This window comes from Marmota monax, unplaced genomic scaffold (genome assembly GCF_021218885.2).
Source record: "Marmota monax isolate L192 unplaced genomic scaffold, Marmota_monax_Labrador192_F-V1.1 WCK01_AAM20220418_F8-fsc01060, whole genome shotgun sequence".
Taxonomy (NCBI): Eukaryota; Metazoa; Chordata; class Mammalia; order Rodentia; family Sciuridae; genus Marmota; species Marmota monax.
This window is the reverse complement of record NW_026692554.1, coordinates 27,671-53,266: the sequence shown is the minus strand read 5'-3', so window position 1 is coordinate 53,266 and position 25,596 is coordinate 27,671. Positions and strand designations below refer to the sequence as shown.

General features: G+C 42.3%; 1 protein-coding gene across 1 annotated transcript; it reads right to left on the bottom strand.

The window, feature by feature from the left end:
* Positions 1-8,426: 8,426 nt before the first annotated feature.
* LOC124093520 (transmembrane protein 132B-like) lies at positions 8,427-22,354 on the bottom strand. The gene is made up of 4 exons (XM_058579765.1): positions 22,107-22,354; positions 16,710-16,788; positions 14,547-14,738; positions 8,427-13,651 (listed from the first exon to the last, which is right to left on the bottom strand). Exons 1-4 carry the CDS (start codon positions 22,268-22,270, stop codon positions 13,349-13,351), a joined length of 738 nt encoding a protein of 245 aa, XP_058435748.1. The 5' UTR covers positions 22,271-22,354; the 3' UTR covers positions 8,427-13,348.
* Between the last annotated feature and the right edge of the window lie 3,242 nt (positions 22,355-25,596).

Below are 25,596 nucleotides of genomic sequence, written 5' to 3'. Positions count from 1 at the left end.
ATGCTAACACAATAAGGGCAGGGGAAGTAGAAGTTCATTGGATTAGACAAAGGGGAATGAAGGGAAGGGAGGGGGAATGGGATTAGGAAAGACAGTAGAATGAATCAGACATGACTTTCCTATGTTCATATATGAATACACGACCAGTGAAACTCCACATCATGTACAACACACAAGAATGAGATCCTAATTAGGATAAGTTATATTCATAAATGTATAATATGTCAAAATACACTTGATTGTCATGTATATCTAAAAAGAACAAATGTTAAAAATAAAGTATGTCTCTTATGAACTTCAGATGGCTCTCTTCCTATTAATCCTGACATGCTGATAGAGTGGGCCTCAGTCATTTGATTTCTAGTTGTCACCTCTTCTTTTTTTCCCCTTCTGTCAAACAACTCTTCATATTAATCAAGTATTATTTGGTGTTCCAATTTTTCTCTTCTATGACCTTATTCAATATACCTTGCTGCATTTTCAGTCTTATCCTAGATCACTATTTATCACCTAATAGCACAGATATAGAGCACTTCATGTATAATGCAGAACTGTTAGCAGTGTCCCTTCATTTAACCCTCCTTGTGCTGCTATTCATATCACTTATTCTACATGGAGATATATATATGAAACAGGCCCAACCGCAGGTTGAAATTGGCAGAAGACAGACTCAGTGAAAAAGATATATTGATAGAGATTATGTAATCCAAAAAACACAAGGAACACAGAGGAAAAAAGAATAGAGAAAAAGAAAGCCTCTGAGGCTTGTATGAAACCATTAAATACACCAATATACAAAGAGAGTGTAGGCAGGAAAGGGAAAAGTTTTAAGAGAACAACAGTTGAAAACTTCCCAAATTTAATAGAAAACATTCATCTATACCCCTGATAAGCTCAAAACACTTCAGATAGGGTAAATGCAAAGAGATCCACACTCTGACATAATAATAAAAATGTTAAAAGTATCAAGAGAAGAATAACTCCTCATATACCAGGGAACAACAACAAGGTCACGCTCTATTGCATCAGAAACTGTGGAGGCCAAGAGGGAGTGGAATGGCGTGTAAACTAATGAGAAAAACTATCACCCCAAAATGCCACATCTAGAAAAAATATCAAGAAGGAAAACTAAATAAAGCCAGCCCAGGAAACTAACGCTGAGAGCATTTGTTGCTGGAGATTTTCCTTATTAGAAATACTAAAGAAAGTCCTTCAGGATGAAAGCAGATGGTGACAGGTGACAGGTGGCATTGGAAAAGGTGATCAGGTGCTTATAAACATAGTATAACTACATCAAAAAAATTGTGCACCATGATCAAGTAGGATTCATCCCTGGGATGCAAGGATGGTTCAATATACGGAAATCAATAAATGTTATTCACCACATCAATAGACTTAAAAATAAGAACCATATGATCATCTCAATAGACGCAGAAAAAGCATTCGACAAAGTACAGCATCCCTTTATGTTCAAAACATTAGAAAAACTAGGGATAACAGGAACTTACCTCGACATTGTAAAAGCTATCTATGCTAAGCCTCAGGCTAGCATCATTCTCAATGGAGAAAAATTGAAGGCATTCCCCCTAAAATCTGGAACAAGACAGGGATGCCCTCTATCACCACTTCTATTCAATATAGTTCTCGAAACACTGGCCAGAGCAATTAGACAGACGAAAGAAATTAAAGGCATAAAAATAGGAAAGGAAGAACTTAAATTATCACTATTTGCAGATGACATGATTCTATACCTAGAAGACCCAAAAGGGTATACAAAAAAACTACTAGAACTAATAAATGAATTCAGCAAAGTGGCAGGATATAAAATCAACACGCATAAATCAAAGGCATTTCTGTATATCAGCGACAAAACTTCTGAAACGGAAATGAGGAAAAACACTCCATTCACAATATCCTCAAAAAAAATAAAATACTTGGGAATCAACCTAACAAAAGAGGTGAAAGATTTATATAATGAAAACTACAAAACCCTAAAAAGAGAAGTAGAAGAAGATCTTAGAAGATGGAAAAATATACCCTGTTCATGGATAGGCAGAACTAACATCATCAAAATGGCAATATTACCAAAAGTTCTCTATAGGTTTAATGCAATGCCAATCAAAATCCCAACGGCATTTCTTGTAGAAATGGATAAAGCAATCATGAAATTCATATGGAAAAATAAAAGACCCAGAATAGCAAAAGCAATTCTAAGCAGGAAGTGCGAATCAGGCGGTATAGCGATACCAGACTTAAAACTATATTACAGAGCAATAGTAACAAAAACAGCATGGTACTGGTACCAAAACAGGAGGGTGGACCAATGGTACAGAATAGAGGACACAGAGACTAATCCACAAAGCTACAACTATCTTATATTTGATAAAGGAGCTAAAAGCATGCAATGGAGGGAGGATAGCATCTTCAACAAATGGTTCTGGGAAAACTGGAAATCCATATGCAACAAAATGAAACTGAATCCCCTCCTCTCGCCATGCACAAAAGTTAACTCAAAGTGGATAAAGGAGCTAGATATCAAATCAGAGACTCTGCGTCTGATAGAAGAAAAAGTTGGCTCCGATCTACATATTGTAGGGTCGGGCTCCAAATTCCTTAATAGGACACCCATAGCACAAAAGTTGATAACAAAAATCAACAAATGGGACTTACTTAAACTGAAAAGTTTTCTCTCAGCAAGAGAAACAATAAAAGAGGTAAATAGGGAGCCTACATCCTGGGAACAAATCTTTACTCCTCACACTTCAGATACAGCCCTAATATCCAGAGTATACAAAGAACTCAAAAAATTAAACAATAAGAAAACAAATAACCCACTAAACAAATGGGCCAAAAACCTGAACAGACACTTCTCAGAGGAGGACATACAATCAATCAACAAGTACATGAAAAAATGCTCACCATCTCTAGCAGTCAGAGAAATGCAAATCAAAACCACCCTAAGATACCATCTCACTCCAGTAAGATTGGCAGCCATTATGAAGTCAAACAACAACAAGTGCTGGAGACGATGTGGGGAAAAGGGTACTCTTGTACATTGCTGGTGGGACTGCAAACTGGTGCGGCCAATCTGGAAAACAGTATGGAGACTCCTGGGAAAGCTGGGAATGGAACCACCATTTGACCCAGCTATTGCCCTTCTTGGACTTTTCCCTGAAGACCTTAAAAGAGCGTACTACAGGGATACTGCTACATCGATGTTCATAGCAGCACAATTCACAATTGCTAGACTGTGGAACCAACCCAGATGCCCTTCAATAGATGAATGGACAAAAAAATGTGGCATTTATACACCATGGAGTATTACGCAGCACTAAAAAATGACAAAATCATAGAATTTGCAGGGAAATGGATGGCACTAGAGCAGATTATGCTTAGTGAAGCTAGCCAATCCCTAAAAAAAAAATACCAAATGTCTTCTTTGATATAATGAGAGCAACTAAGAACAGAGCAGGGAGGAAGAGCAGGAAGAAAAGATTAACATTAAACAGATACATGAGGTGGGATGGAAAGGGAGAGAAAAGGGAAATTGCATGGTAATGGAGGGAGACCCTCATTGTTATACAAAATTACATATAAGAGGTTGTGAGGGGAATGGGAAAATAAACAAGGAGAGATATGAATTACAGTGGATGGGGTAGAGAGAGAAGATGGGAGGGGAGGGAGGGGGATGGTAGAGGATAGGAAAGGTAGCAGAATACAACAGTTACTAATAGGGCATTATGTAAAAATGTGGATGTGTAACCGATGTGATTCTGCAATCTGTATTTGGGGTAAAATTGGGAGTTCATAACCAACTTGAATCTAATGTATGAAATATGATATGTCAAGAGCTTTATAATGTTTTGAACAACCAATAAAAAAAATTAAAAAAAAAATAAAAATAAAAATACAGTCCAGCAAAAAAAAAAAAAAAAAAAACATAGTATAAATGCATATCTCTTCTCCATTTTTAACTGCTTTAAAAATCAATTGTATAAAGCCACATGAGTGTTCTGCACCTGGGCCAGTTACATATTTAAACGCAGCAGACCTGACAAAGATGCCACATTGTCAGCAGCAGGGACCCGTGTGACCTCCGATGCCAAGCAGAGTGCTCACGGGCAGTTCAGGACCCCAGGGACACTCACCTGCACATTACCCTTGCTCCAAAGTGGCACCAAACTTCTTGAAGACGTTGCCTTCTTAAGTTTTTTCACCTCTACGAAGGAGAGCTGGGCCCAGAGCATGCATATGCTGGCCAGCCCTTCTCGGTGCTGGAAGTTACTGTCCTTGGCACGACGACACAGGTGTTCGGTAAATTCCTCTCTAACAGTAGAGTACTGCTCATCACGCTGCTGTTGACAAGTGCTGTAGAACCTGCGAGCATCACAGTGAGCCGGGGAACATGGGCAGAGCTCATGCTCATGCCACGGCTGCCTGACATCAACCTTACCCTGTCGTGGAGGGTATTTCTAAAGCTGAATGAATTCTCACACGGTTGGTCCTCTCTACAGACTCCAGCTCAGGCAACAGACATTGGAACCAACTGTCAATACAGGGCAGGAGTGTGGCACAGCAGGGTGCCTTCCCTGGCTACATGTGTGGAGCCCTGGACGCATGATGTACAGAGAAGTATTTTAGTTGTTCCCGAGTTAAATGCAATTGGTGCCTGCGTGAGTTTTCCTGTGTCTCCAGTTTTATACATAGAACTAACAGCCCCTGTCTGGCAGGGACACATTTGAATTAAGTTTTTTTTCTCTCATTAAAATTCAACTTTGTAAGCTTTATGGAAATAGGGACTTTTCTTGGCCTTCTCCAAGAACTGAATTTGCCTGTCTTAGCTATAGACACTCAGGGCCACTCGGGAATGTCAGTGATGAGCAAGACTTGGACTCAACAAGTTCCTGAGACTTTCCCTGGAGCTCAAGGGCAGCCTGTTTCTCCTGGAATCTTTCTCTCAGACTTAAATAAGTCATTATTTTCTCTAACTCTTAGGGTCTCAGACAATAGATGTCCATGACAATGACAGCTATGACAATGTAGTTATGGCCACCTCTATGTACAACTTGAGGATTTCTCAGTATCTTCCTTGGAATGTCTTTTTGAAGAGATCCTTTCCTGGAACCTACCAATTAATTGTCTTACTATAACAAGAAATCATCCAACATGTTTTATTTCTTCTTTTTAAAATGTTTGGAAGTGCCTTTACAGGTATGGTGAGATACACTGTGGAACATACACAACAGGTTGTACTGAAAGCCATGGGCATCGAAATGGATAAATACATTACACAACCAAGAGTCAGAGAAGCACAGGGTGATACCAGCATGCTCTGTTCATAATATCTGGCATTAAGAATCCAATTTCAGAAAAGTGAAAAGTAAGGGATAACACCCTTTTCTTCCAAATGCCAGATAAAAATTATTTCTTCTATTTGCTGCCTGGAAACCACCCAGAATGTACAGTTGACTGGGCCCAGTGTGTCTGGCCACTCACTATGGTCTACAGCCAAGGGTCCACCTGTACAAGAGGCATCTGAGGCTGGGCCTGACAAGGGGGACACAGGTTTAAATCTCTAGGTAACATCATGCTCTCTAGACATCTATCACAGAGAAGCAGCACTGTAAAAATGATTGGCCACAGAAGACATGCGGCTGCCCCCTGCGAGCGTGGCCCTGCAGTGTGGTGCTCAGCGTGTGGGTGTGCTGCTTCTCACTGGGTCTCACGTCTTTTCCTCTGAGCTCAAGCATTTCTTTCCTTAGTTCTCCACTCTCAGATCCTGCCTTTCAGTTTTGATGTTTGCTTAAACCAACAACGATGTGTGGAGAAGGCCTAGAATATCTCATAATGGAGCCCTGGACAACGGGTTTGTTCTCAGAATCCACTCTGAATTCTGAATTGTCGCCCTTGCTGTAAGTCCAAAGTAAGGCTCCAGAGGAGGACAACTAAGGAAGGAAGCCACTGGATCTGTGCTAAGAGGAGGGACATCTGCCAGTCCTGGCATCTTCTGGTGTCTGAACTGGTGGCTGTGGAACACTTTACTGCACAGGAGAACTGGGATGGTGGAAGGTCTACTGCACGTTTCCAGATGTGTCCAGTGGAGATTGGCAATATGGATGCTGAGTGCAGGAGTGGTGTGCTTCCTGTCAGCCCACGATGTTCATGGAATGGAAATGCTTGTACCATTTAGGAATATACATGGGAAAAATGGAGACCCTAAGTGATTGTGATCAGGAGAAAAGACACATTCTCTAAGGAAGCATCTTGGAGTGAAGTGAATACAACATAAGCTATTTCATTCAGTGAGTCAGATTCCTACAGGAGAGGTAACAGTAAAGTAGTAGGTCTTTCAGCTCCAACCTTAGAATGGAAAGTAGAAAACCCCATGTGCTCTTTTGGTAGAAGGAAGTGAAAAAGAAGTGCCAAGTCAAAAGTGAGTTCCGCCATCCTGAAGAAGTGCAATGGCCCTCCATATCCACAGCTTCTACATCCACTGATTCAACCCAGATCAACCCATTCAGAAAAAAATACATCTGTATTAAACATGAATACTTATTCCTGGTAATTATTCCCTAAACAGTACAGTATAACAACTATTTACATAGCATTGACATTGTGTTAGGAATCATAAGTAATCTAGAAATCATTTCAACTCTACAGGAGGGTTGTATAGGTTCTAGGCAAATCCTACTATACCTTTTTTACATAAAGAACTTGAGCATCCTCAGATTTTTGTAACTTCGGGGGGACCTGGAATCAAGTACTACAGATATGAAGAAGGGACCATAATATTTTCAAACAGGTAAAAAAATTCAGCATCACACAGACCCCAAATTCCAAAGCAGCATCCAACTCTAAAGTGTATCACTGCAGAGGGCGGTGGAGATGTATGAAAAAGCCATTGTCTTCTCAGTTTCTGCAGCATCTTAACGAGATTCAATCTTTAACATACAATGACAATGTTTCATCTGAACAACTGACCAAGAGGAGCAATTAAAGCCAAAGAAATTTTGAAGACGTTTCATAGAACACGAAGGTTGTTCAGCATTGAGTTGACAACATTATTGCTTCCTTAAACTGGGAAGATAATGTCCCTGAATGAACTTGAATTTCCACCTGGAAAGCATTGGTGTCCTACTTGTTTGAACCATGGAACAGTCTGTAAACACTGTAACCCAGGTTAGATGTCTCTACTTTTATACTTTTAGAAATTTCTAAAAGCAAACAACAAAAACACTCCATTACCTATCCAAATTGTATAAAGTCATAATGAAACTAACAAGTATTAAGGACTTTAATATTTTAAAAAACTGAAATACAGTTTTTGCATTTTGTGCTCATATGCACAAAAAATTAAATACAAAGTGATCCCTGTATTACATATCTCATTTCAAACTTTCTTTTTTGTTCCTTCTCTTTTTGAGATATAAACTGTGAACAGACACACTGAGCTCTAGGACAAGATATCTAGTTTCTGTGGCTCAGTCTTTCCATGTTTCAAGGAGAAAGAAGCTTTGAAAGCTGTTAGTGGGTAATAATTACCCAAGTGTTGAAAAGTAATCCTGATGGGGGTGGGTTTGTACACCTAGCAAAGTTTTTTGGCTCATTTGCTGCCAAATGAGCCAAACATTTTATAAATAAGCAAGAAAGCCTGCTACCTCACAGCCTAGATTTCACAAGCCAACTACCTCACAGCCTACATTTCACAAGCCAGCATTTACAGGGGTCTGAAGGGTCTGATGAGAGACCAGGTGTGGCATGAAACATTTACGACATGCCAAGTTACTGCCTGAGACACTCATATGCACCCTGAGAACAATGGGTAGTATTTGCCAAAGTGCCAAAGATAACACTGGCAGTTTCAAGAAATGCACTTGCAGCCTTAGGTACTTGGCCAACACACCCACCAGTCCCTCAAATGAACCAGCTACCTCATCTTCTAAGCAGAGGCCCCTGCTGTCCTGTGTCTCATTTGCATCTCTAGAGCTTCCATCTGGATCCTCAGCACCCAGGCTCAAGCCCATGCAAAGCTACTGCCCAAATGCATCCACAAAACCAAGTCACTGACCAGGGAAAGCCAGAGGGTGGTCAGTTATTACACTACCAAACACCCACTGCACCTTGCACTTTAGACCTGATTTCAAGGTGGTCTGACCCTCAACAGAGACATGAGAAATGAGTCCTCTTTGTAAGATATCTGGAAAGTTTCCCCAGCCTGTTAGGGAAACAAATGGGAAAATTTTTAAATCTCAAAGTCATCTTTGACTTTTAGGGAATATTTCGTTTTGGTGTCCATTTATTACGTCATCAAGGATGTTACAATCTCTGACTGAAAAGAAAAATATATGTATCTATAAATATAGCCAATCATATAGAAGTTGAAATTAGAAAAGGAACATGTAGGTAAAATAATGAAACAATTGAAGAATGTTTAAATGTTTATTTTCATGTTAAAAACGATGAATTACCCTGTGGTTAGAATATACCATTATGCTGGAAAAGTGAAGTCACTTTATTTCTGAAATATTTCCAGGAAAAAAGGAAAGATCCAAAAGTAATGAAGAGTAAAATCAAAATATTCCAGCAAGTTTCATCAACATTGCCAACATGAGCCACGTCCTTTCCAGGCCAGAATTCCTAACTCAATGCATTTCACGATGTCAGGTCCTAATGTTTTTCCCATCATCAGTTGAGATATTTTGGAGTTGGAGGTCTGTACATTTAAATGCTACAGTTTTGCATGCTTTTATTTTAAAATGTGTTTATTCTGATACACCTCTCAGAGTTTCAGTGTAATGTCTATATTACATACAAAAATATCTGATATCCACATTTCAGCATAGCTTTTCCACCATCCAACCTGTCCCTTTACATACAGGTGATGTACGTCACAGAACACATATGTAATTTTAATTGAGAGGAAGGTTACTAAGTTTATAAACCATCTGAGGTGTCATTTACAGAGACCAGAATGGAGAATTAAGATAGTTTTTAAGATGATTAGAGTAGAAAGCCCAATGATGCCAGTGGCATGAAGGATTCAGATGAAGCCACCCTCAGTGGACTGAATGGATCTTTGCTGACAAAACTTTTACTATGGTCTCAATTTGCCAATATTAGAAAGATCCCTTTCTAAAAAGCTGATCAATTTACACAAAGGTGGACTTCTTAAAACTTAAAAATCAGCAAGTACATATCTCCAGATATGGCGATGGGACAGAAACACCAATCCATGTTTTCACTGCATTCATGTGCATAAATCGAAACTTTCTGTGTAGATATGGAGGATTATTGTAGGCTGGGAATTTACCCTGGCCAGTGTGTGCAACAGCTAGGAAGGTGATGTTTCTTCTCTTGGTACACAGAGTATTCTGGGGTTTGCGGGATCTTTTTCTTCCTCTTCTTGCTCTCTCAAATGCAGCACACCTATGTTTAAAAGCAGGCTTTTTGGTCTGGCAGCTGCTTCTTGGTCCCTGTACTCTGGACTTGAAAGAGGAACACAGGGACCTGGAGACAGTGGCTGCACATCTTCAACTGCTCCAAGCCATGCAGTCCTCAGCTCACATCTCAAGCTCCCTGCCTGAGACCAATGTCCACAGCCTGCAGGTTCCTCCCTCAGGAGGAGTCTGAGCGTGCCACTCTATGGGGGAAAAGGGGACTTGGCAGCCCTTAACAACCTGGGGCTAGGTTATTCATCGAGCCCCAGGATCTGAATATCTCAACCATGAAAACCCAGAGAATGAAGACAGGAGAAAGCATGGTGACTGGAAACTGGAGTTCAAGGCTTAATAGTTTATGTTGTTCCCGTTTGGGTTTAGGTATCTTGAGGTGTAGTGCTTAATAGCTGTGGCTGACTAGCTGGAAAACAAGGTGATCTAACCCATGGTTTATACTCTGCAGTAAATAGGAGCATAAAATACTTCAATGAAAGGTGTCCATGCCACATCTGAAAACAACTGTCACTCTTGAGTCCCACTAAATGGTCTACGTTTGACTCTTCAGCTTCAAGCACACACAAGTGTACATATGTGTGTGTGTTTGTGAGTGGATATTATATAGTAAAAGGGACCCTTTCCCATGACCTTCCATTTGACTTCCTCCATGTTGAACTAACTGAACTCTAATGTGAAGGAGCACAGGTGACTATATGGGCGCTGATTCATGCTGGGTGAGTCTGTGTTGTCCACCAGAAGCTTCTTCAGGATCATGGTCAGCTTCCAGCTCCATTTAGGCTGATCTGGCACAACCCAATACTTCCTGTTTGCTCTCTGTCCCTGCCCCATGTTCCCACCTCAGGAAAGGCTCCGATTTGTATGTTCCTTAGTGATGCTCCCCACGACAATGGCAATTCCTCCCAAACTATGCCCCCACCAAAGTCTCGATGTGCCAGTGGTTGGGAGGCAGCCTGCTGAGTAAACTCCTCCCCTTCAGTTCACACTCCTCACTTTCAGAAAGGACCTCCATTATTTCTTTGATATTGAAGCTCCAAAAGAAGATGGAACTGAAAACGTCTCCTAGAAGGAGCCAGACTTCCTGGATAGCTTGGCTGTGCGTCCATCAGGCATGAACTCTCTTCTGTCCTCACAGTTGTTCTGTGCTACCTTCCCACTAAGCCCTCTGAAAGGCCACTGGCTAACCAGGGAGCTCTTCCTAAAAGGCGCCAGCTGTCCTGCAAACTCCTTTTGCAGTTAAGGCCTAGGTATTCTGCTTCATTCTCCAGTTAAGTTGAAGCTCTCTGCAGTCCCTGGCTTCAGCTCCTAAGCGCCATTTTAAATACTTATAAAACCAATCCAATACCAGCCTCTGAGGTCACCACTATACCACCTGCAATTTCAGCCCTGTCTGTGGCATGCAAGAGATATAGGAGAAATTTCTGGCTGCTGCTTCATGGCTAGAAGAGGCTGAGTTGTCAAGTTCCCATCCATGAGAATCTAAAATAAGAGAGCAATTGAATGAAAACAATTCTCTTTTGAATAGCTCAGTTGTCAGCCACTGGGAGTAAGGGTGACTTGCTGCAAGTGCCTCCTACTTTGGGCCTTTCAAATTCCATTTCTTAGGGATGCAAATGGCTCAGTTAACTCATAATGAGACAGATTAGTCCAGTGTCTGCTTTTCCACCTATAGCATCTTAATAAATAAAAATGTCGCATTTTGCTAATCTGAAATTCTTGCTTTGAGATGATGATTCATGATGATTCTAAATATTTTTATTTAAAAATTATACAAGAATCACTTTTTTCCTCTTAGCACTTTGATTTTTCAATAGCTATAGTTTGTTCATAATAGCTGCTTCTTGGGCTCTGGAACAGTCATTTATTTTTGTGAATTCTGGGGGGAACCCATTGCTTTTCCCACAAATGCACACCTGTGAAGATAGTTATTGTATGGATAATTTATATGTATTGCTAACTTGAAACATCATTTAATTTTTTTTCTGGTAAAATGGAAAGTTTAATTGGAAGCTATTTCCTGGGCAATTTCCCTTCAGTGCAGATGTAGATGTATTCTACCTTTAGATTCAGTTTGGATGGTACATTGTGTTGACTACAAAGAACCTGCATAATCACTGCTCCCTAGGGGCTTTCTGCCCTCAGCAGTGTACTCCAGGAGCTCCCCAGGATTCTTAGCAAACAGAGGACAAAAATAAATGTGTGTGTTCACAACTTTCCTCCAAGTTGTTTTAAACTTCACATAGAAAAATGTAAAGAGATGACCCTCCCTCACTGGATATCAACATTTTAAGCAAAACCCCTGTCCCAGTCATACACAAGAAAGTTCAACAGCAAAAGGTAGGAAAAAGAAAGTGAGAATAAGCTTCTTAGATGCTGTCACTAAAGAAAGAAGTGCTCAAAACTTGAAAAACCTGACATCCTGTATGGAGACCCAGGAAATGACGTGACGCGGCAAATCCCAGGGAATAAAACTCATTTATAAATCACACAGATCTCAAAGACTGAAATTTCTTCTCTTCATGTTTCAAAAAAAATTCCAGAGGTCAAAGGAACAGGTGCAGGTGGAAATGTATATAAAAATACTGAGCAGCGCTCCTAACAAATAAGGATAGCTACATTCAGTCACTTATCATGTGTGTCCAAACCCAGGCCACGGGCTGTACCTGCCCACTGTGCTTTAAAAGGTCTAGGAACAGGAAAATCACCATCCAAATCTCTCCTCACTACACACAGCCATTCGCCATGAGATGACTAACAATGTCTGTGGGGTCGGGTTTACTCTATCTGCACTGAGCTGGTACCAGGCTGTAGGCAAAACTGTTGTCTTAGAATTCCTCCAGTCCCTACATGTAGCTGTTTAAGAGGCATTTCCCAACTTAAAAACCCAGCTGACGTAACTCTCCAGGCCTCTGAAACATGCTTAGAAAGGGCCCCTCCAGACCTCCATGAACTCAGCTTTGTGAAGTCACCCTATTGCTGATCAGACTCACTGCTCCACCGTTCAGAAAACAGAAGGCATAAAAGTGAATACAACATAAGAAAGGAGTTTACATCTGGTCCTGCAGTCTTTCCATATAGTCTCTGAAGTCCTGTGAGTCCCCCAGCCCCATGTCCTGGCAGACCCACTTGATGTTGTCATCACTGTCAAACAGGATGGAGTTGGTGTACGGGCCCCCATCTTCGGGGAGGATGGTGGTGTAGGAAGTAAACTTGAACCTCTTCCTCTTCGGGCCAGAAGAGTTTACAGGTTCATTTTTCATCTCTTTCTCATAGACATAGTCAGAAGGTCTGAGGAGATGACTGTGGAAGGGCTTCTGGGAACCTCTGTTTAGCAGGAAGTTCCTCTCCTCCAACTGCAGCCCCCTGTCTATCATGGTCGTGCACTCCTCCGAGGGGAGCGTGATGTCCACTGGGTTCTCCAAAAGCTCCACCTCGTTCCCAAGCCAGACCCAGTCGTGGGAGTGGGGGATGTTGCCCTGCTCGCTCACCGCAAGCCTTTTGTGTCTGTACTTCCAGGCAAATGCCACGCAGTTGATCAGGAAGACCAGGATGGCCAGGCAGAAGATGCAGAGCAGGGCGTACATGCCGATCTCCAAGTCCGTCAAGCCCCTGGAGGCCACTGTAAGGTCACTAGGGTTACTGGATTCTGGAAACTTCCCCTGGGTGGGGAAGCTGGTGAAGGCATCTGTACCACCACTCTTGAGTAGCTTCTTGTCCTTCCCCTCCCCAGGCAGCGGCAGGGTTGTGCTCCTGTTGGTCCTGTCCTCTGGGCCAGCAGGGCCCCCACGCTGGAGCCACTCCTGGACTGCTCACTCCTGGCTCCCTTCCGGATCTATGGAGTTGCTCAGGTGATCTTTGTATTCCCGGTTCACGCCCTCAATGTCATTGCTGCCTCCTCAGTGCTCCTCCTCGATGCCTGGTGCAAACCTGACCTTGACGCTTCCTTTACCCACAGCAAGAACACTCTTCCTCTTGGTCTTCTGGCAAGGCTCACTGATCATCATCTCCAACTTTATCAGGGGCCCTTGTCCTTCGCCCTCTACAACCACAACCAGCCACTGGGACTGCATGTTTGGCTGGACAGACACCACCATTTCATCCAATGATGAGACAGTTATGGAAAAATCCTTGGGATCATAAATGTCTAAAGGTGTCACGGAGCCATCACTGAACAAAATCCAAGAACTGACTATGGCTTCCTGAGGGAAACGAAATCAAAGCATGATCAGCTCCCTTCAAATTTACAACATAAGCAAGATTTCCTATATAAACGCTTTTAAGTATATGTAGAAAAAAATCTTCCATTTTATAATCTTTAACATTTTTTGTCATGCCTTGAACTGGCATCAATAATCTGCAGGCACTCCACTGGTATGAGAAATAAATAATATGCTTTCATGAATGCACTAAAGTGTAAATTAATTTACTGCATGCCATATCAAAGAATTTGACTTTGACCTTTCTAAAAACACTTGGAAAGATCAGGCAATTTATCTGAATCAATTTTAGGTGCAACTAATCAGGCTACTGCTAAAGATAATATCGCTTTGAACCTTCTTTATTAGGAAGCCAATGCTGATGAAGCAAAATGCACTCTGGTAAATTTCTTGGTAAACGATGGATTATGAAGTTGGACTGCTTGAACGGCCCAGTGCCTCGGTTATCTTTATAAATGATTTGCAACAGCCAGGCACAGTGATGCACACCTGTAATCCTAGCCAACCAGGAGGTTGAGGCAGGAGGATCATGAGTTCAGGGCCAGTCTCAGCAACTTAGCAAGATGCAGTATCAAAAATTACCCATTTGGTTTGGCCAAGGTAAAAAAACATGGCCCTCAGCTCACAGTCCAACAGCAGACTGTGCCTATCACAGGTTATCCTGCTGGAGAACAAATGGCAGAGGAAATGAGCCTCCATCTCTACATGTTTTCCTAGACCCAATGTGCTGGGGGAGATGCAGGGAGCAGCTCCAAGAACAGCAAGGGGCTGCAAGGGGCTGCGAGGGGCTGCGAGACCCTGCTGACCCTCTGTGTAGGACAAAACGACCTGGAGAGGAGCTGACCATGGACCAGGGCACAGGCCTCCAGGCTCTCACCTGCTGTGGGGCCTGGAGGACATCCTGGGCAGCCACTGTGGAGACGATGACCCTTCGGTCCACCCTGTGAGGCTGCAGGGAGAGGGACAAGCCAGCCACCAGCTGAACGCCCAGCTCCATGATGGTGATGTGGTCATCCAGGACAATCACTGTCTTCTCAGCCAGGATGGAGTCAGAGAGAGGTGAGAGGACCTGGGGAGTAAGTGAGAAAGCGTGGTCTCTGCCCACATGACAATTTCAAGTCCTGGAGCTGGCGGGGCCTCGGGAGACTCTGCAGTGCTCTACAGAGCGCACACAGGAAGACTGCTTATGTAGGTATCCTGCCATTGTCCAATTAAACTTAGCACTTGAAGGAGTTTTATAAAGGTCACCTTAATCCACTTCCTTTCTTGGGATTCATGCCATGATAACAACAGTGTATTTTCTGAGATAAGCTTGTTTTAAGTTAGAGGCAATAACTCAAATTGCCTGCCTTGGTACTCAGCACTCAAAGAGTAGCACTTTCCCAACAACCGACATTCAGGCTTTGAAAGCAGTGGCCTGTGGTCAACTCTTTTGAAGGAAATGGTGCTCAGCCCTCCTCCTGCTCACATCCCTTCCAATGGGCAGGTTAGATGCCTATCATGGGACAATATGATCACTGTGTGGACCACTGTGGGATAACTGGATGAACAGTTAAAGTGGGGCAGGGAATAATCATGTCCTAAGGAGCCGTTCCTACCACTTTACCATCTAATGTGCAACCATGGGAGACTGAAACCGGGACAGGAATATGTCAAAGGCACAATTTCTAGAACAGTCCCACTAAATGTTGACCTTAACCTTCAAACACAATGAGAAAGTACTCTACAATCACACTGTTATATGGCATAGCTGGCTCTAAAACAAGGGTCTCCCGAATTATACAGGAACCCTTAACAGCAGAGTGCGTTCCCCAGCTGGTAGCAGAAGAATTCAGACTATAAGTGTGAGAAGGACTGAATCCAGCCATTACTGATGAGAGAGGGACCATGTGAGAAGGAATGGAGGGGTCCTCTTAGAGGACAGGGCAACACCTGGCTGACAGTAAGGAAACTGTGACCTCAGTGGTATAACTATAAGAGAGCTAAGTTCTTCCAAGAAACTGAATGAGATTAAAAGCCAATGAGTTCCCAAAACTCCAAGATTAAGGGCCAAGCCCAGCCAGCACCTGGATCTCAGCCTTAGGAACCCTAAGCATAGAACCAGCCCACCCACCAGGACTGTGTACCCACAGAATATAACTTAATAAACTACTGTTGTCTTGAAATGTTAAATTGGTGGTAATATATTACACAGAAATAGACACAAATATAGAATGTTACATATTTAATTCAACTTTGTCGAAAATTAACTTTGGCAACACCTAAAATAAGACATAATTAACTATGAGCAGTAACATTTTAAATTTGCAAAAATAAAACAAGCTGTGACTTTTTCTTTTTTAATCTTGCCAAAATCAGTTAGAAATTATTTTACTATTAGTATGATGAAAATAGAGAGCTTTTAACTATAGATTCTTTGTGATTTATAGCCAAATACATGCTTTAAAAAATCTTTGCCTACTGTTAAAGGTATAATATAGCTAAATGGTTAAATGTCAAGGTTGAGGAGAAATTTGCTTTCAGAGATTCTATCACATCCTAGTACAGATTAAAAAAAAAAGTATCATATCGGGAAAAGGGTGACTTACACTGTATGTTTCATTTAGCTTTCTCTGGTAAAAACAGATCAGGCATTTTTCTCAACCCTCTCTAAAATACAAAATGTGTTTAGGTTATTAAAATTGGTGAATACTCTATTGCTTCTCATGATTCTGTTACAGGCAGACTCGGTATCTGCACATTTGCACAATCACCCTCACACATGTGCACACCCCTGCATGGCAGCATTTGCCTGCATCATCAGCAGGTAGTGGTGTTGGAGAGGTGGCAAAACATGAACCCCCTGTACCTGAACAGTGGTGATTCCCGGCTTCCGACCAACCAGGGTCCTACCATCCTATAACTGGGCGACTCTGGGCTCCTCCACCTTCATGAACTCTGTCACAAGGTCAGTGATGTCAAACTGCCAGTCTGGGCCCAACATGTAGGTCAGCTGACCCAAGTCAGATGACTCAGTCACAAACTGGGTGAGGACACACACCAGGGCATGCTGGTACTGCAGGGAGCAGCCTCGCCCCTTCTTCTCCTCGTCCTCCTCATCTTCACTCTCCCGGGTGGGCCTGAACACAAACAGACACAACAGAGTAAGCGTCTTTGTTGGGAAGGAGTGTCATGTGCCCCTGGTTTAGAGTCCAGGTGACGGCGCCGAGAGAAATAAAAGTGGCTTTTCTCAGGCCAAATCTGTTCATCCATTGATTCACTCAACTTTCAGCAGTTAATTCATTCAATACCTTTTCAGCAGTCACTGTGAGCCACACAGGCTGCTTCACACTTAGAAGGTGGACAGAAAGTGCACCCTGGCTTCCCTGGTCCACTGCCACAGGAGACTCCAGACCAGACAGGCAGAAATGGAGCCTCTGCTCTTTGCCTTCTGGAAACTGGGCATCAAAATACGATTCCCCATGTGGGAATGAAGCAAGACCGTGGCTTCTGAAGCAGAAATGCGAGGTCCTGAGACAGAGGAGCTGTCTGGATTCCTGCTTGCACTCCCTGTTGGGCCTTGAGCCAGGTGCTCTGCTCTCCCATGGGCTCAGGTACCTCATGCTGAAAATGAAAATAAGAATGGCTGCCTGTTCCTCCCCTTTGGGAGTATAAAGATCAAGGACCAAGGACATCAAGGTGTGAAGACACTGGGAAAGCCCCTTAGGAACTGCAAAGATAAACCAGGAGCCAGTGGGCTTGGCCTGCTCTCATTTCCCACTCCTCACTGGTCTGGGCCAGTGGACTCCACAGAAGCAGCTTCCTCCTGCTTAGGCCCTTGGGGTGCCAGAGAGCTCTCCCCTGGCACATCCTGCCCTCCCCACAAGTACTGCTCTGGGAGCAAAGCTGCTCGTGTTACTGGTAAAACTTGTGAGTGGATCTCTCCTTTCGCCCATTCTGGCTTTTGCTTTCCTTCACCAAGGCTCTGGCCCTTCCTCCAATCCTGGCACATGCTCTCCATCTATCCACAGCCCACCCTAAGAAATCCTCTGGTTCTGCAATTCCAGAACCTTCCCCTAAAGAAGAACCTCTCCTATGGCCTTGTAGGAGAGGACTTTGATTCATGGCTGTTGCCTAGTCTGTGACCACCAGTGAGGAGGAATACATCAGGGGATGAAATGACAGCAATTCCTATGTACTGTTGTTATACCTACAATGGGCCTAGTCTCCCCACAATGACACCTGACTTTACAACAGCCACACGTTTAACTCATTCATTCCTCACAAAACCTGAAGACTGAAGTTGGACTGCTATCCTGATCATGTGGATAAGAAAGGGTCCATGTAACTGATCATGTGCAGAGGCAGGGCCAAGCCCAATCTGGTTGTCCCTGTGTGCGTCCTCACTGGTTCTACAACTAACCTCATCTTCACTGTGGTTATGACAAAAGGCTCACAGTGGTTAACACGTGTGTTACAGTTTAGATCTGAGGCATTCCCAAAAGCTCATGTACGGAACGATGAAAGAATGTTCAGAGGTGAAAAAATCAGATTATGAGACCTGTGACCTATTAATCCACTGATATGTATTAACTGGTGGTAACTGTAGGCAGTGGGGGGTAGTTGTAGGAGGCAGGTCACTGGGAGTAGGCTTTAGGGGTTTATATTTTGTCCCTGCTGAGTGTGGTACTCTCTCTGCTTCCTGGTTACCACGTCCTGAGCTGCTTTCTTCCTCCCTGCCCTTCTGACATGATGGTCTGCCTCACCTCTGGCCCAGAGCTATGGAGTCAGCTGACCATGGACTGAACCTCTGATACCATGAGCTGAAATAAACTTGTCATTCTCTATGTTCTTCTTGTCAGGTCTTCTGATCTCAGTGACGCAAACTGACTAAAACACATGACAACTGCTAACTAGCAGGCTTGAATCCAGTTCCATTTGATTTCTGAAATATGTATTATTCACAATAGGTCAATCTGCCTCCTTGAACCAGCACTGTGACCAGCAATTCCAGTTTCCTGAAGCAAGAAGTAAAGATCTTTATGGGTAAGAGAGATGCCTTCAGAGGGAAAGGGACACAGCATTAAAAACATTGTGACATACTGAAAAGTCATTCCCATTCTATTTTTGAGTCCATCAGAATACATCACCAGTACTGTTTCTGTTCAGTGCTACAAAGTCTTTAAATGTTGTCCTGATACTTAACAAAGACACACAGAGAGACAGCATCTACTCAGAAATTTAAAACATTGTTTTATTTGTATTAATTTTTGATACAATTTATTTTATAAGAAATGATACCAGCTGTCTTTTTTGTGCTAGTGATGAGAAGTTCCCCTTAATTAAGTGGATAAAACTGAAAGAAGTGCATTATAGAGTATATTTTACACTTCATTAAAAGGTGGCAGTATGATAAAAGTTGTCAGTAAATATGTGAACTTTTAGAAGTTTTGAATTATTGAAACAAAACAGTTCTGTTAGGTTAAGATAAACTGTATTCTATTAGTTCTTTTAACTTTTAATTTTGAAATAATCACAAATTCACTGAAAGAAAAAAAAAAGTATGGAGAGATACCATACACTCATTACCCAGTACTGCAAAGTGACTATCTTTGTAATGAGAGGACAATACCAAAACCAAGCAATTGGCCTTGGCACACACAGAGCTCATTCAGATTTCACCAACTTTAGAGTCAATTGTACCTGTATGCATGCATGGGTGTGCAATTTAACCTCCATGCATAACTTATTTTGGCCTGGTAACAAAGTTTGACCACTTGGAAGGTAGGCACCTTAATTCCATTTAGGTTCCTTGGCCTCCCTGCTTTCACAAACAATTGTTTTAAAGACTTCCTCTATGTGCTTTAAGCACCACATTGATGAGGTCCTAAGTTTTTGTTTCAACCAAATATGATTGTCAAATATAATTTAAGAAATTCATGAATTCAGGAAGACTTCTATCCTATTTAATTTTCACTGATTCTGTCATTCTTTTTTTTCCTTTTCAAAGTTCCAAATCTTTTTCAGTTATCATTTTCTTTTTCTTTGGAGAAGCTCCGCCAGCCATTCTTTGAGGGTAGGTCTCCTGGAAATAAATTCTGTCTCTCTTCATGTAAGAATGTCTTTATTTCCCCTTCATTCTTGAAGAATACTTTTTCCAGATATAGATTCAGGACTGACAGTTCTTTTCTTTCACCATTGGAAAAATGTGCCACGTCTTTCTGGCCTCCTTGGTCTCAGGTGAGAAATTCATCCTCATTTAAATTAGTGTAATATCTGGATGTTTTTAAGATTCTTCCTTTGTCTTCTAAGTTTCACAAGCTTAATTATGATTTGCCTTGGCATGGATTTCTTTGGATTTGTCACTTTTGTGATTTCCCAACTTTTCAAATCCATAAGCTGTGTCTTTTGTCAAATTTGGGAAGTTTTCAGCCACTATTTCTTCAAATACTGTTTCATCCCTATACCCTTTCCTGTCTCCTCAGATTCTAATTACAGAACTTTAGATCTTTTGTCATTGTTCACAAGTCCCTGAAGCTCTGTTTGCTTGTTCTCTCTTACTCATATTGAGTAAATTCTTTTGTCTGCCCTCCACTGACTTGATCCTCTAACAGCCCCACTGACAGTTACTCTCTTTTTTAGTCCTATGATTTACATCTTCTTCTTTATGATGAGTACATGTGCTTGCTGAGATTTTCTAATTTTTTGTTTTGTTTTGTTTTTTGTTTTTTGTTTTGGGGCTATTTGTAATTCCTCACTGAGAGCTTTGTTTTTTTCTCCCTGCTTGGTATAACAAGTGATTTTCAATTTTCTTCTGCACATTCTGAATATTATGATAGAAAACCCTGGATCCTACTAAAACCTGTTTTAGTAACTTTGTTCTGTTTTAGTGCACAAGTGCTGATGGGCTTTTCTGGGCTTTGGCTCTAATGACAACTTGGGCTTGGAGCCCAGGTGATCTGTTTCGGACACCATGGGGTGCCCACTCCTTCCCTGCTAGTTTTGCCCAAAAGGCAGAATGCACAGCCCTGGAAGAGGTGGAGGGTGAGCCAAGATCAAAAAGCCACACAGGCAGTCAGCTCTGGGCCTGTCCTTCAGGTTTCAGGGAAGAGTCTTGAGTCCCATCCTCGGCCTCTGCTGAAGGGCCCACTTTTCCAACAGGGAGTCTCTTGCTTTTCCCATAGCTGGCCATCTAGTGATGCTAAAAACTTCAACATCCTCAGGTCCTGTTCCTTTTTAACAGTCCTGCCTCCATTTACCTCTCCTCTTGCATTTTACCATATGTAGCAAGAAGACTCCAATGTGCACACCCATCACCTCCTCAGCCACAGCCAGCCTCACTTGCTTTCCACATACCGGCAGTACCCAGCTCTGCTGAGCACTCTGCGGCCTCCTAGCAAGGATCGGCCTTCCTCAATTCCCTCCAGGCCCTCAGTGGCAGCATTCTGAAGTCTAGATTTCTACCAGCCCTGCAGTTGTCTGTGCAGTGAGTGATTTCCCCAGGATGCTCCTCTCACATTCTGAGCGCCATCACCACCTTCCCTGTTGCCACTCAGGCCAACCTTGGCCTTTCCTCTCCTGTTTCTGGCCTTGACCCTGATGAGCAGATGTGAGGGAAGAGCCCACCTCTAGGATCTGTCTGGTTGTTGCAGGTTATTTGGATCCTTTTGTTGAAGGACTGGGGCCTCCATTTTCTGACTGGTGCGCATCCTCAGGCTACTCCCAGCTCCTAAATACTGTCACCCTCTCTCCTTGAAATGTGGCTCAGTCCATCTTCAAAGCCAGCAACACCTAGTCCAAATGTTCACACCTTCAAATCCCTCCCACTTCCACTATGCTATTGGCTATGGAGAATGTTCTGCTCTCAAATGGCTTATCTGATGGGTCTGGCCCACCAGGGTACTCTCCATTGATCAGCTGTTTGTAGCTATTTCTGTGAAGTCCCCTCACCACCCTATCAGATCAGTGTTTGGTGATGGGAATCTTGGAGAGCAAGCAGTTCATCTTTAGAATTCTGTCTACTGGAGTACACATCACATCACTGAATTCTTGGGACAACTTTTCAGTAATATTATTCTCAATTCAGATAAAGAAACTGAGGAATGGACAGGTGAAGCCACAAGTTCACAGAGCTTTAAGTGGGAAAACCAGGGTTTAAAACTCAGTCAGCCTCACTCCAGAGCTCACAGTCTTAATCCCTGCATTGTGTCCATGAGAAATGACCAACATCCATGAGCAGGGAGACTAAGGAAGAGGAACACAAGAATGAACGGGAGTGAGATGGGGATGGAAAACAGCTGAGCCAATGCCAGGCCCCGTGCTAGGCACACCTATCATCTCACTGAATCCTCACAACTACTCTAGAAGGTGTTAATACTAAAATGTGAGTGAGTCCCAAGACAGACTCATCTGAACCCCAAGCACAGACCACTGTATCCCACTGTGGTATGGTCCTCACCTTCTGTTGGAGGCCACCGGGATCCTCCAACCCTTGATCTGGCTCAGCTCTGTGTCTGAGATCTCAATCTGCAAGGGGAGTCGGGGCGCCCAGACAGTGACTTCCACCTGGGAGGTGAAGTGCTGGTGGGTGAAGTTCACTATTGTGTCCACTTTACTCTTCATTTCCTTCCCATTCACGAAAATGGAGTCACAGTTGTTGGAAACCTTTGGGGAAGATAGAGAACCATGAGATGCACCAGAAAGAAAAGCACAAGCAAAACCTAACAACAGCAAAGCACGTGAGCAGTTACAGCTCTGATTATTAAGACACCAGGATGACCGAAAGAACATGACTCCCATAAAAGGGTAATTTGTAGGCACTAATTAGTGACAAATACTGATAAACAGACTCCAGAAAAACCATTTTGTTACAAAACTCTGACAAGTAAACCCGTAAACATAATTTAATGGAGTTACACAACCTCTGTTGCTTTTGCTATGTGCTTTTTCTTTATCTTACCTTTTTTCAATAACTCAAACCACCACCAATCAAACACCAGGTGCAATTTGTTTCACTCTGGCACCATATTAGAAGATGCACAAAAGGTTTTTGTTACATAAAAACATACTTAACTCAAGCCATAAAGAGGATATTCTGAAAAACCAAGAGAGCTTTGTACTAGATTGAAATCCTGGTAAATCCATGAGGCAAAGCACTCATGAAATGTGCTAGAAACATAGATGCAATTATTTTTGCCCCATTAAACTATAATTTTGCAGAATAGTGGTAAGGATGTAGCATTTTAGCATGGTCTTTTGACTTAGCGTTTGGAGGCTCCCCCTTTAATTGATCCACTCACAGATTCAGAATTAGACAATTTAAGGTTCCATTTCAATTCACATCTTCAGGATAAGCAAAAAAAATGTTGCTGCCTTGCTCTCCTGGCCCATCAGGAAAACGTATAGATGAGGGAAGGGGAAGGAGTAGGCATCACGTCATGAAGAGGAGACAGAAAATAAACCATCAATTCACAACAGATCACAAAACTGCAAAGGGACCAGAATCTCATTTTACAGATGAAGAAACTGAGGCTACAACATAACTGGCCAGAGGTCTGACAACTTTTTTTAACTTAACAAAATAAGCTTATTATCTTGAAGTTCCAGAAGTCAAAAGTCCAAAAATCAATCTTGGTTAAAATTAGCAGAGCTGGGGCTGGGGATGTGGCTCAAGTGGTAGCGCACTTGCCTAGCATGCATGAGCCACTGGTTTTGATTCTCAGTACCACATAAAAAAATAATAATAAAGATATTGTGTCCACCTAAAAAAAACTAAAAAAAAATTTAGCAGAGCTGTTTTCTTAAAAGTCTGTATCAGACTGGGCGCTGGCAAGGCTCACAACTCAACCAGTGATGGCACCACACAGCCAGTCTGACAAGTCACCAACTAGAACCTGACACTTCCCTTCCTCCACTCTTCACCTTGATCTGGAGCTGCAGCTCAGACCTCTGCTCCAGGCCTCACACCCAGGAACCCAACTGCCTGCTAAGCATCATCAGGTGATTGGCTCAAGAGTGACATCAGAAATATCAACTTCCACACCCAGGGAAAACCTCCAAGTTATTTGAGACAAATTACCACCCTCCCCTGCAAAATGGTACTAATATAAATGTGCTCCCTGAGGAGGAAGAGGAGGCCTCCAACCACCCACCAATCACGTTTCTGGATGTGGTAGTTCACCATAGATTCAAACCAAATTCTCACCCTTCATCCCAGTCACAGAGAAAGAACCTTGTCATTTACACTTCACAACATCAGCATCATCTTAGGGAATATATAAGTGTATTTCACTTAGGCCACTAACTAGAAGATCAGCTAAAATCACAGTGACCCTGACTGAGTAACCCTGGTCCACAAAGCAATGCAGAGGTAGCCAGAGAGCAACTGGGTCATTTTGGAGTCCCCTTCTGCCCTGTCAGAATGGAGTAGTCCAAGGTCCCCTTCTCTCCAGAATCTGCTCTTCTGAGCAACAAATCTGCCCTGGCATCACAGTGGGTTATTTGTGGAGTACTTTGTGTTGATGATGTTGTTGCTCATGTGGCTATTCTTATTGAGTATTTTAAGTTCCTGTATATTTCTTATAGTAACTTTCTGTCACATTCGTCGTTTGCAAAAATTTTCCCCCATTCTGCAGGCTGTCTCTTCCCTCTATGGCAAGTTTGCTGCATAGAAGCTTCTCAGTTTGACTAATCCTATTTGTCTATTTTTACTTTTATTCCCTGTATTTTGGGGGTCTTATGAAAAATGTCATTGCCTATACCAATGTCACAAGATGTTTACTCGGGTTCCTTCTAGTGGTTGCATAGTTTCAGATCTTACATTTGAGTTTCTTACCCATTCTGTTCTCATTGTCATTTTTTGTTGTTGTTTGTGTTATGGGGGATGAAACCAGGGCCTCCCACATGCCAGGCAAGTGCTTTACCACTGAGCTACAACCCCAGGCCTCAAGTTTATTTTCATACCAAGAAATAGAGATCAAATTTAAATCTCCTCCTAGTGAATATCCAGTTTTTCCAGCACTATTTATTGAAGACATTCTCCTTTCTCCAACATATGTTTTTGGCACCTTTGTTGAGAATCATTTGCCTGTAAGTACATAGGGTTATTTCTGAATCTATTCTGTTCCAGTGGTCTGCATGTCTATTTTTAAAGGGATAAATTCAAATGGCCAACAAATTCATGGGAAAAAAATCCCTCAACTTAATTAGTCATCAGGGCCATAAGAATCAAAAAATACTATCTCACCAAAGTTAGAGTGGTCATCACCAAAAAGAAAACAAAAAACAAATGATGGCAAGGATGTGAGTGAGAGGAAACTCTCATACATTATTGATGGGAACGCAAACTAATAGTCATATGGAGAACAGATGGAGGCACTAAAAGTAGATCTACTATATAATCCACTTCTGGGTATATCTCCAAAGGAAATGATATCAGCATATAAAAGAGATACCTGCCACCCACATTCATGGATGCACTGTTCACAGTAGCTGATATGGAATCAACCCAGATGCCATCAGTGGATGAAAGGATAAAGAAGCTGTGCTATATACACACACTTGTATATAATGGAATATTATTCAGCCACAAAAGAATGATATTTTATCATTTACAGCAAAGAGGGTGGAATTAGAGGGTATTACATTAAGAGAAATAAGTCAAACTCCATGTTTTTATGCATGTATGTTTTTAAAAGTTAATCTAAATGTTAACAGTGATTACTAGAGGCTGAGAAGTGTTGAAGGGTGGGTAGTGGGAGATTGGATAATGTGTACCAAAAGAGTTAGATAGCAGTAATACGTTCTGGCGCTCTACAAAAGAGTTGGGGGACAAGTCTTTGCAATGACCTATTATGTTTTATGTCTAACCAGAGAGAAAAGCTCAAAGGCCCCAATTATAAGGTAGTGAGAAGAAAATGGAAATATTAATTGTCCTGATTTGATCAGTA

What these genes read in the sequence shown, in the direction of transcription:
- LOC124093520 (XM_058579765.1), bottom strand. Translation starts at nt 22,270, where the DNA reads ATGAAGAGTAAAGTGGACACAATAGTGAACTTCACCCACCAGCACTTC. An exon ending in CCGGTGGCCTCCAACAGAAG is followed by an intron (nt 16,789 to 22,106) that starts GTGAGGACCATA and finishes GTTTGTGTTCAG; the next exon opens with GCCCACCCGGGAGAGTGAAG. An exon ending in TCCTCCAGGCCCCACAGCAG is followed by an intron (nt 13,652 to 14,546) that starts GTGAGAGCCTGG and finishes CGTTTCCCTCAG; the next exon opens with GAAGCCATAGTCAGTTCTTG.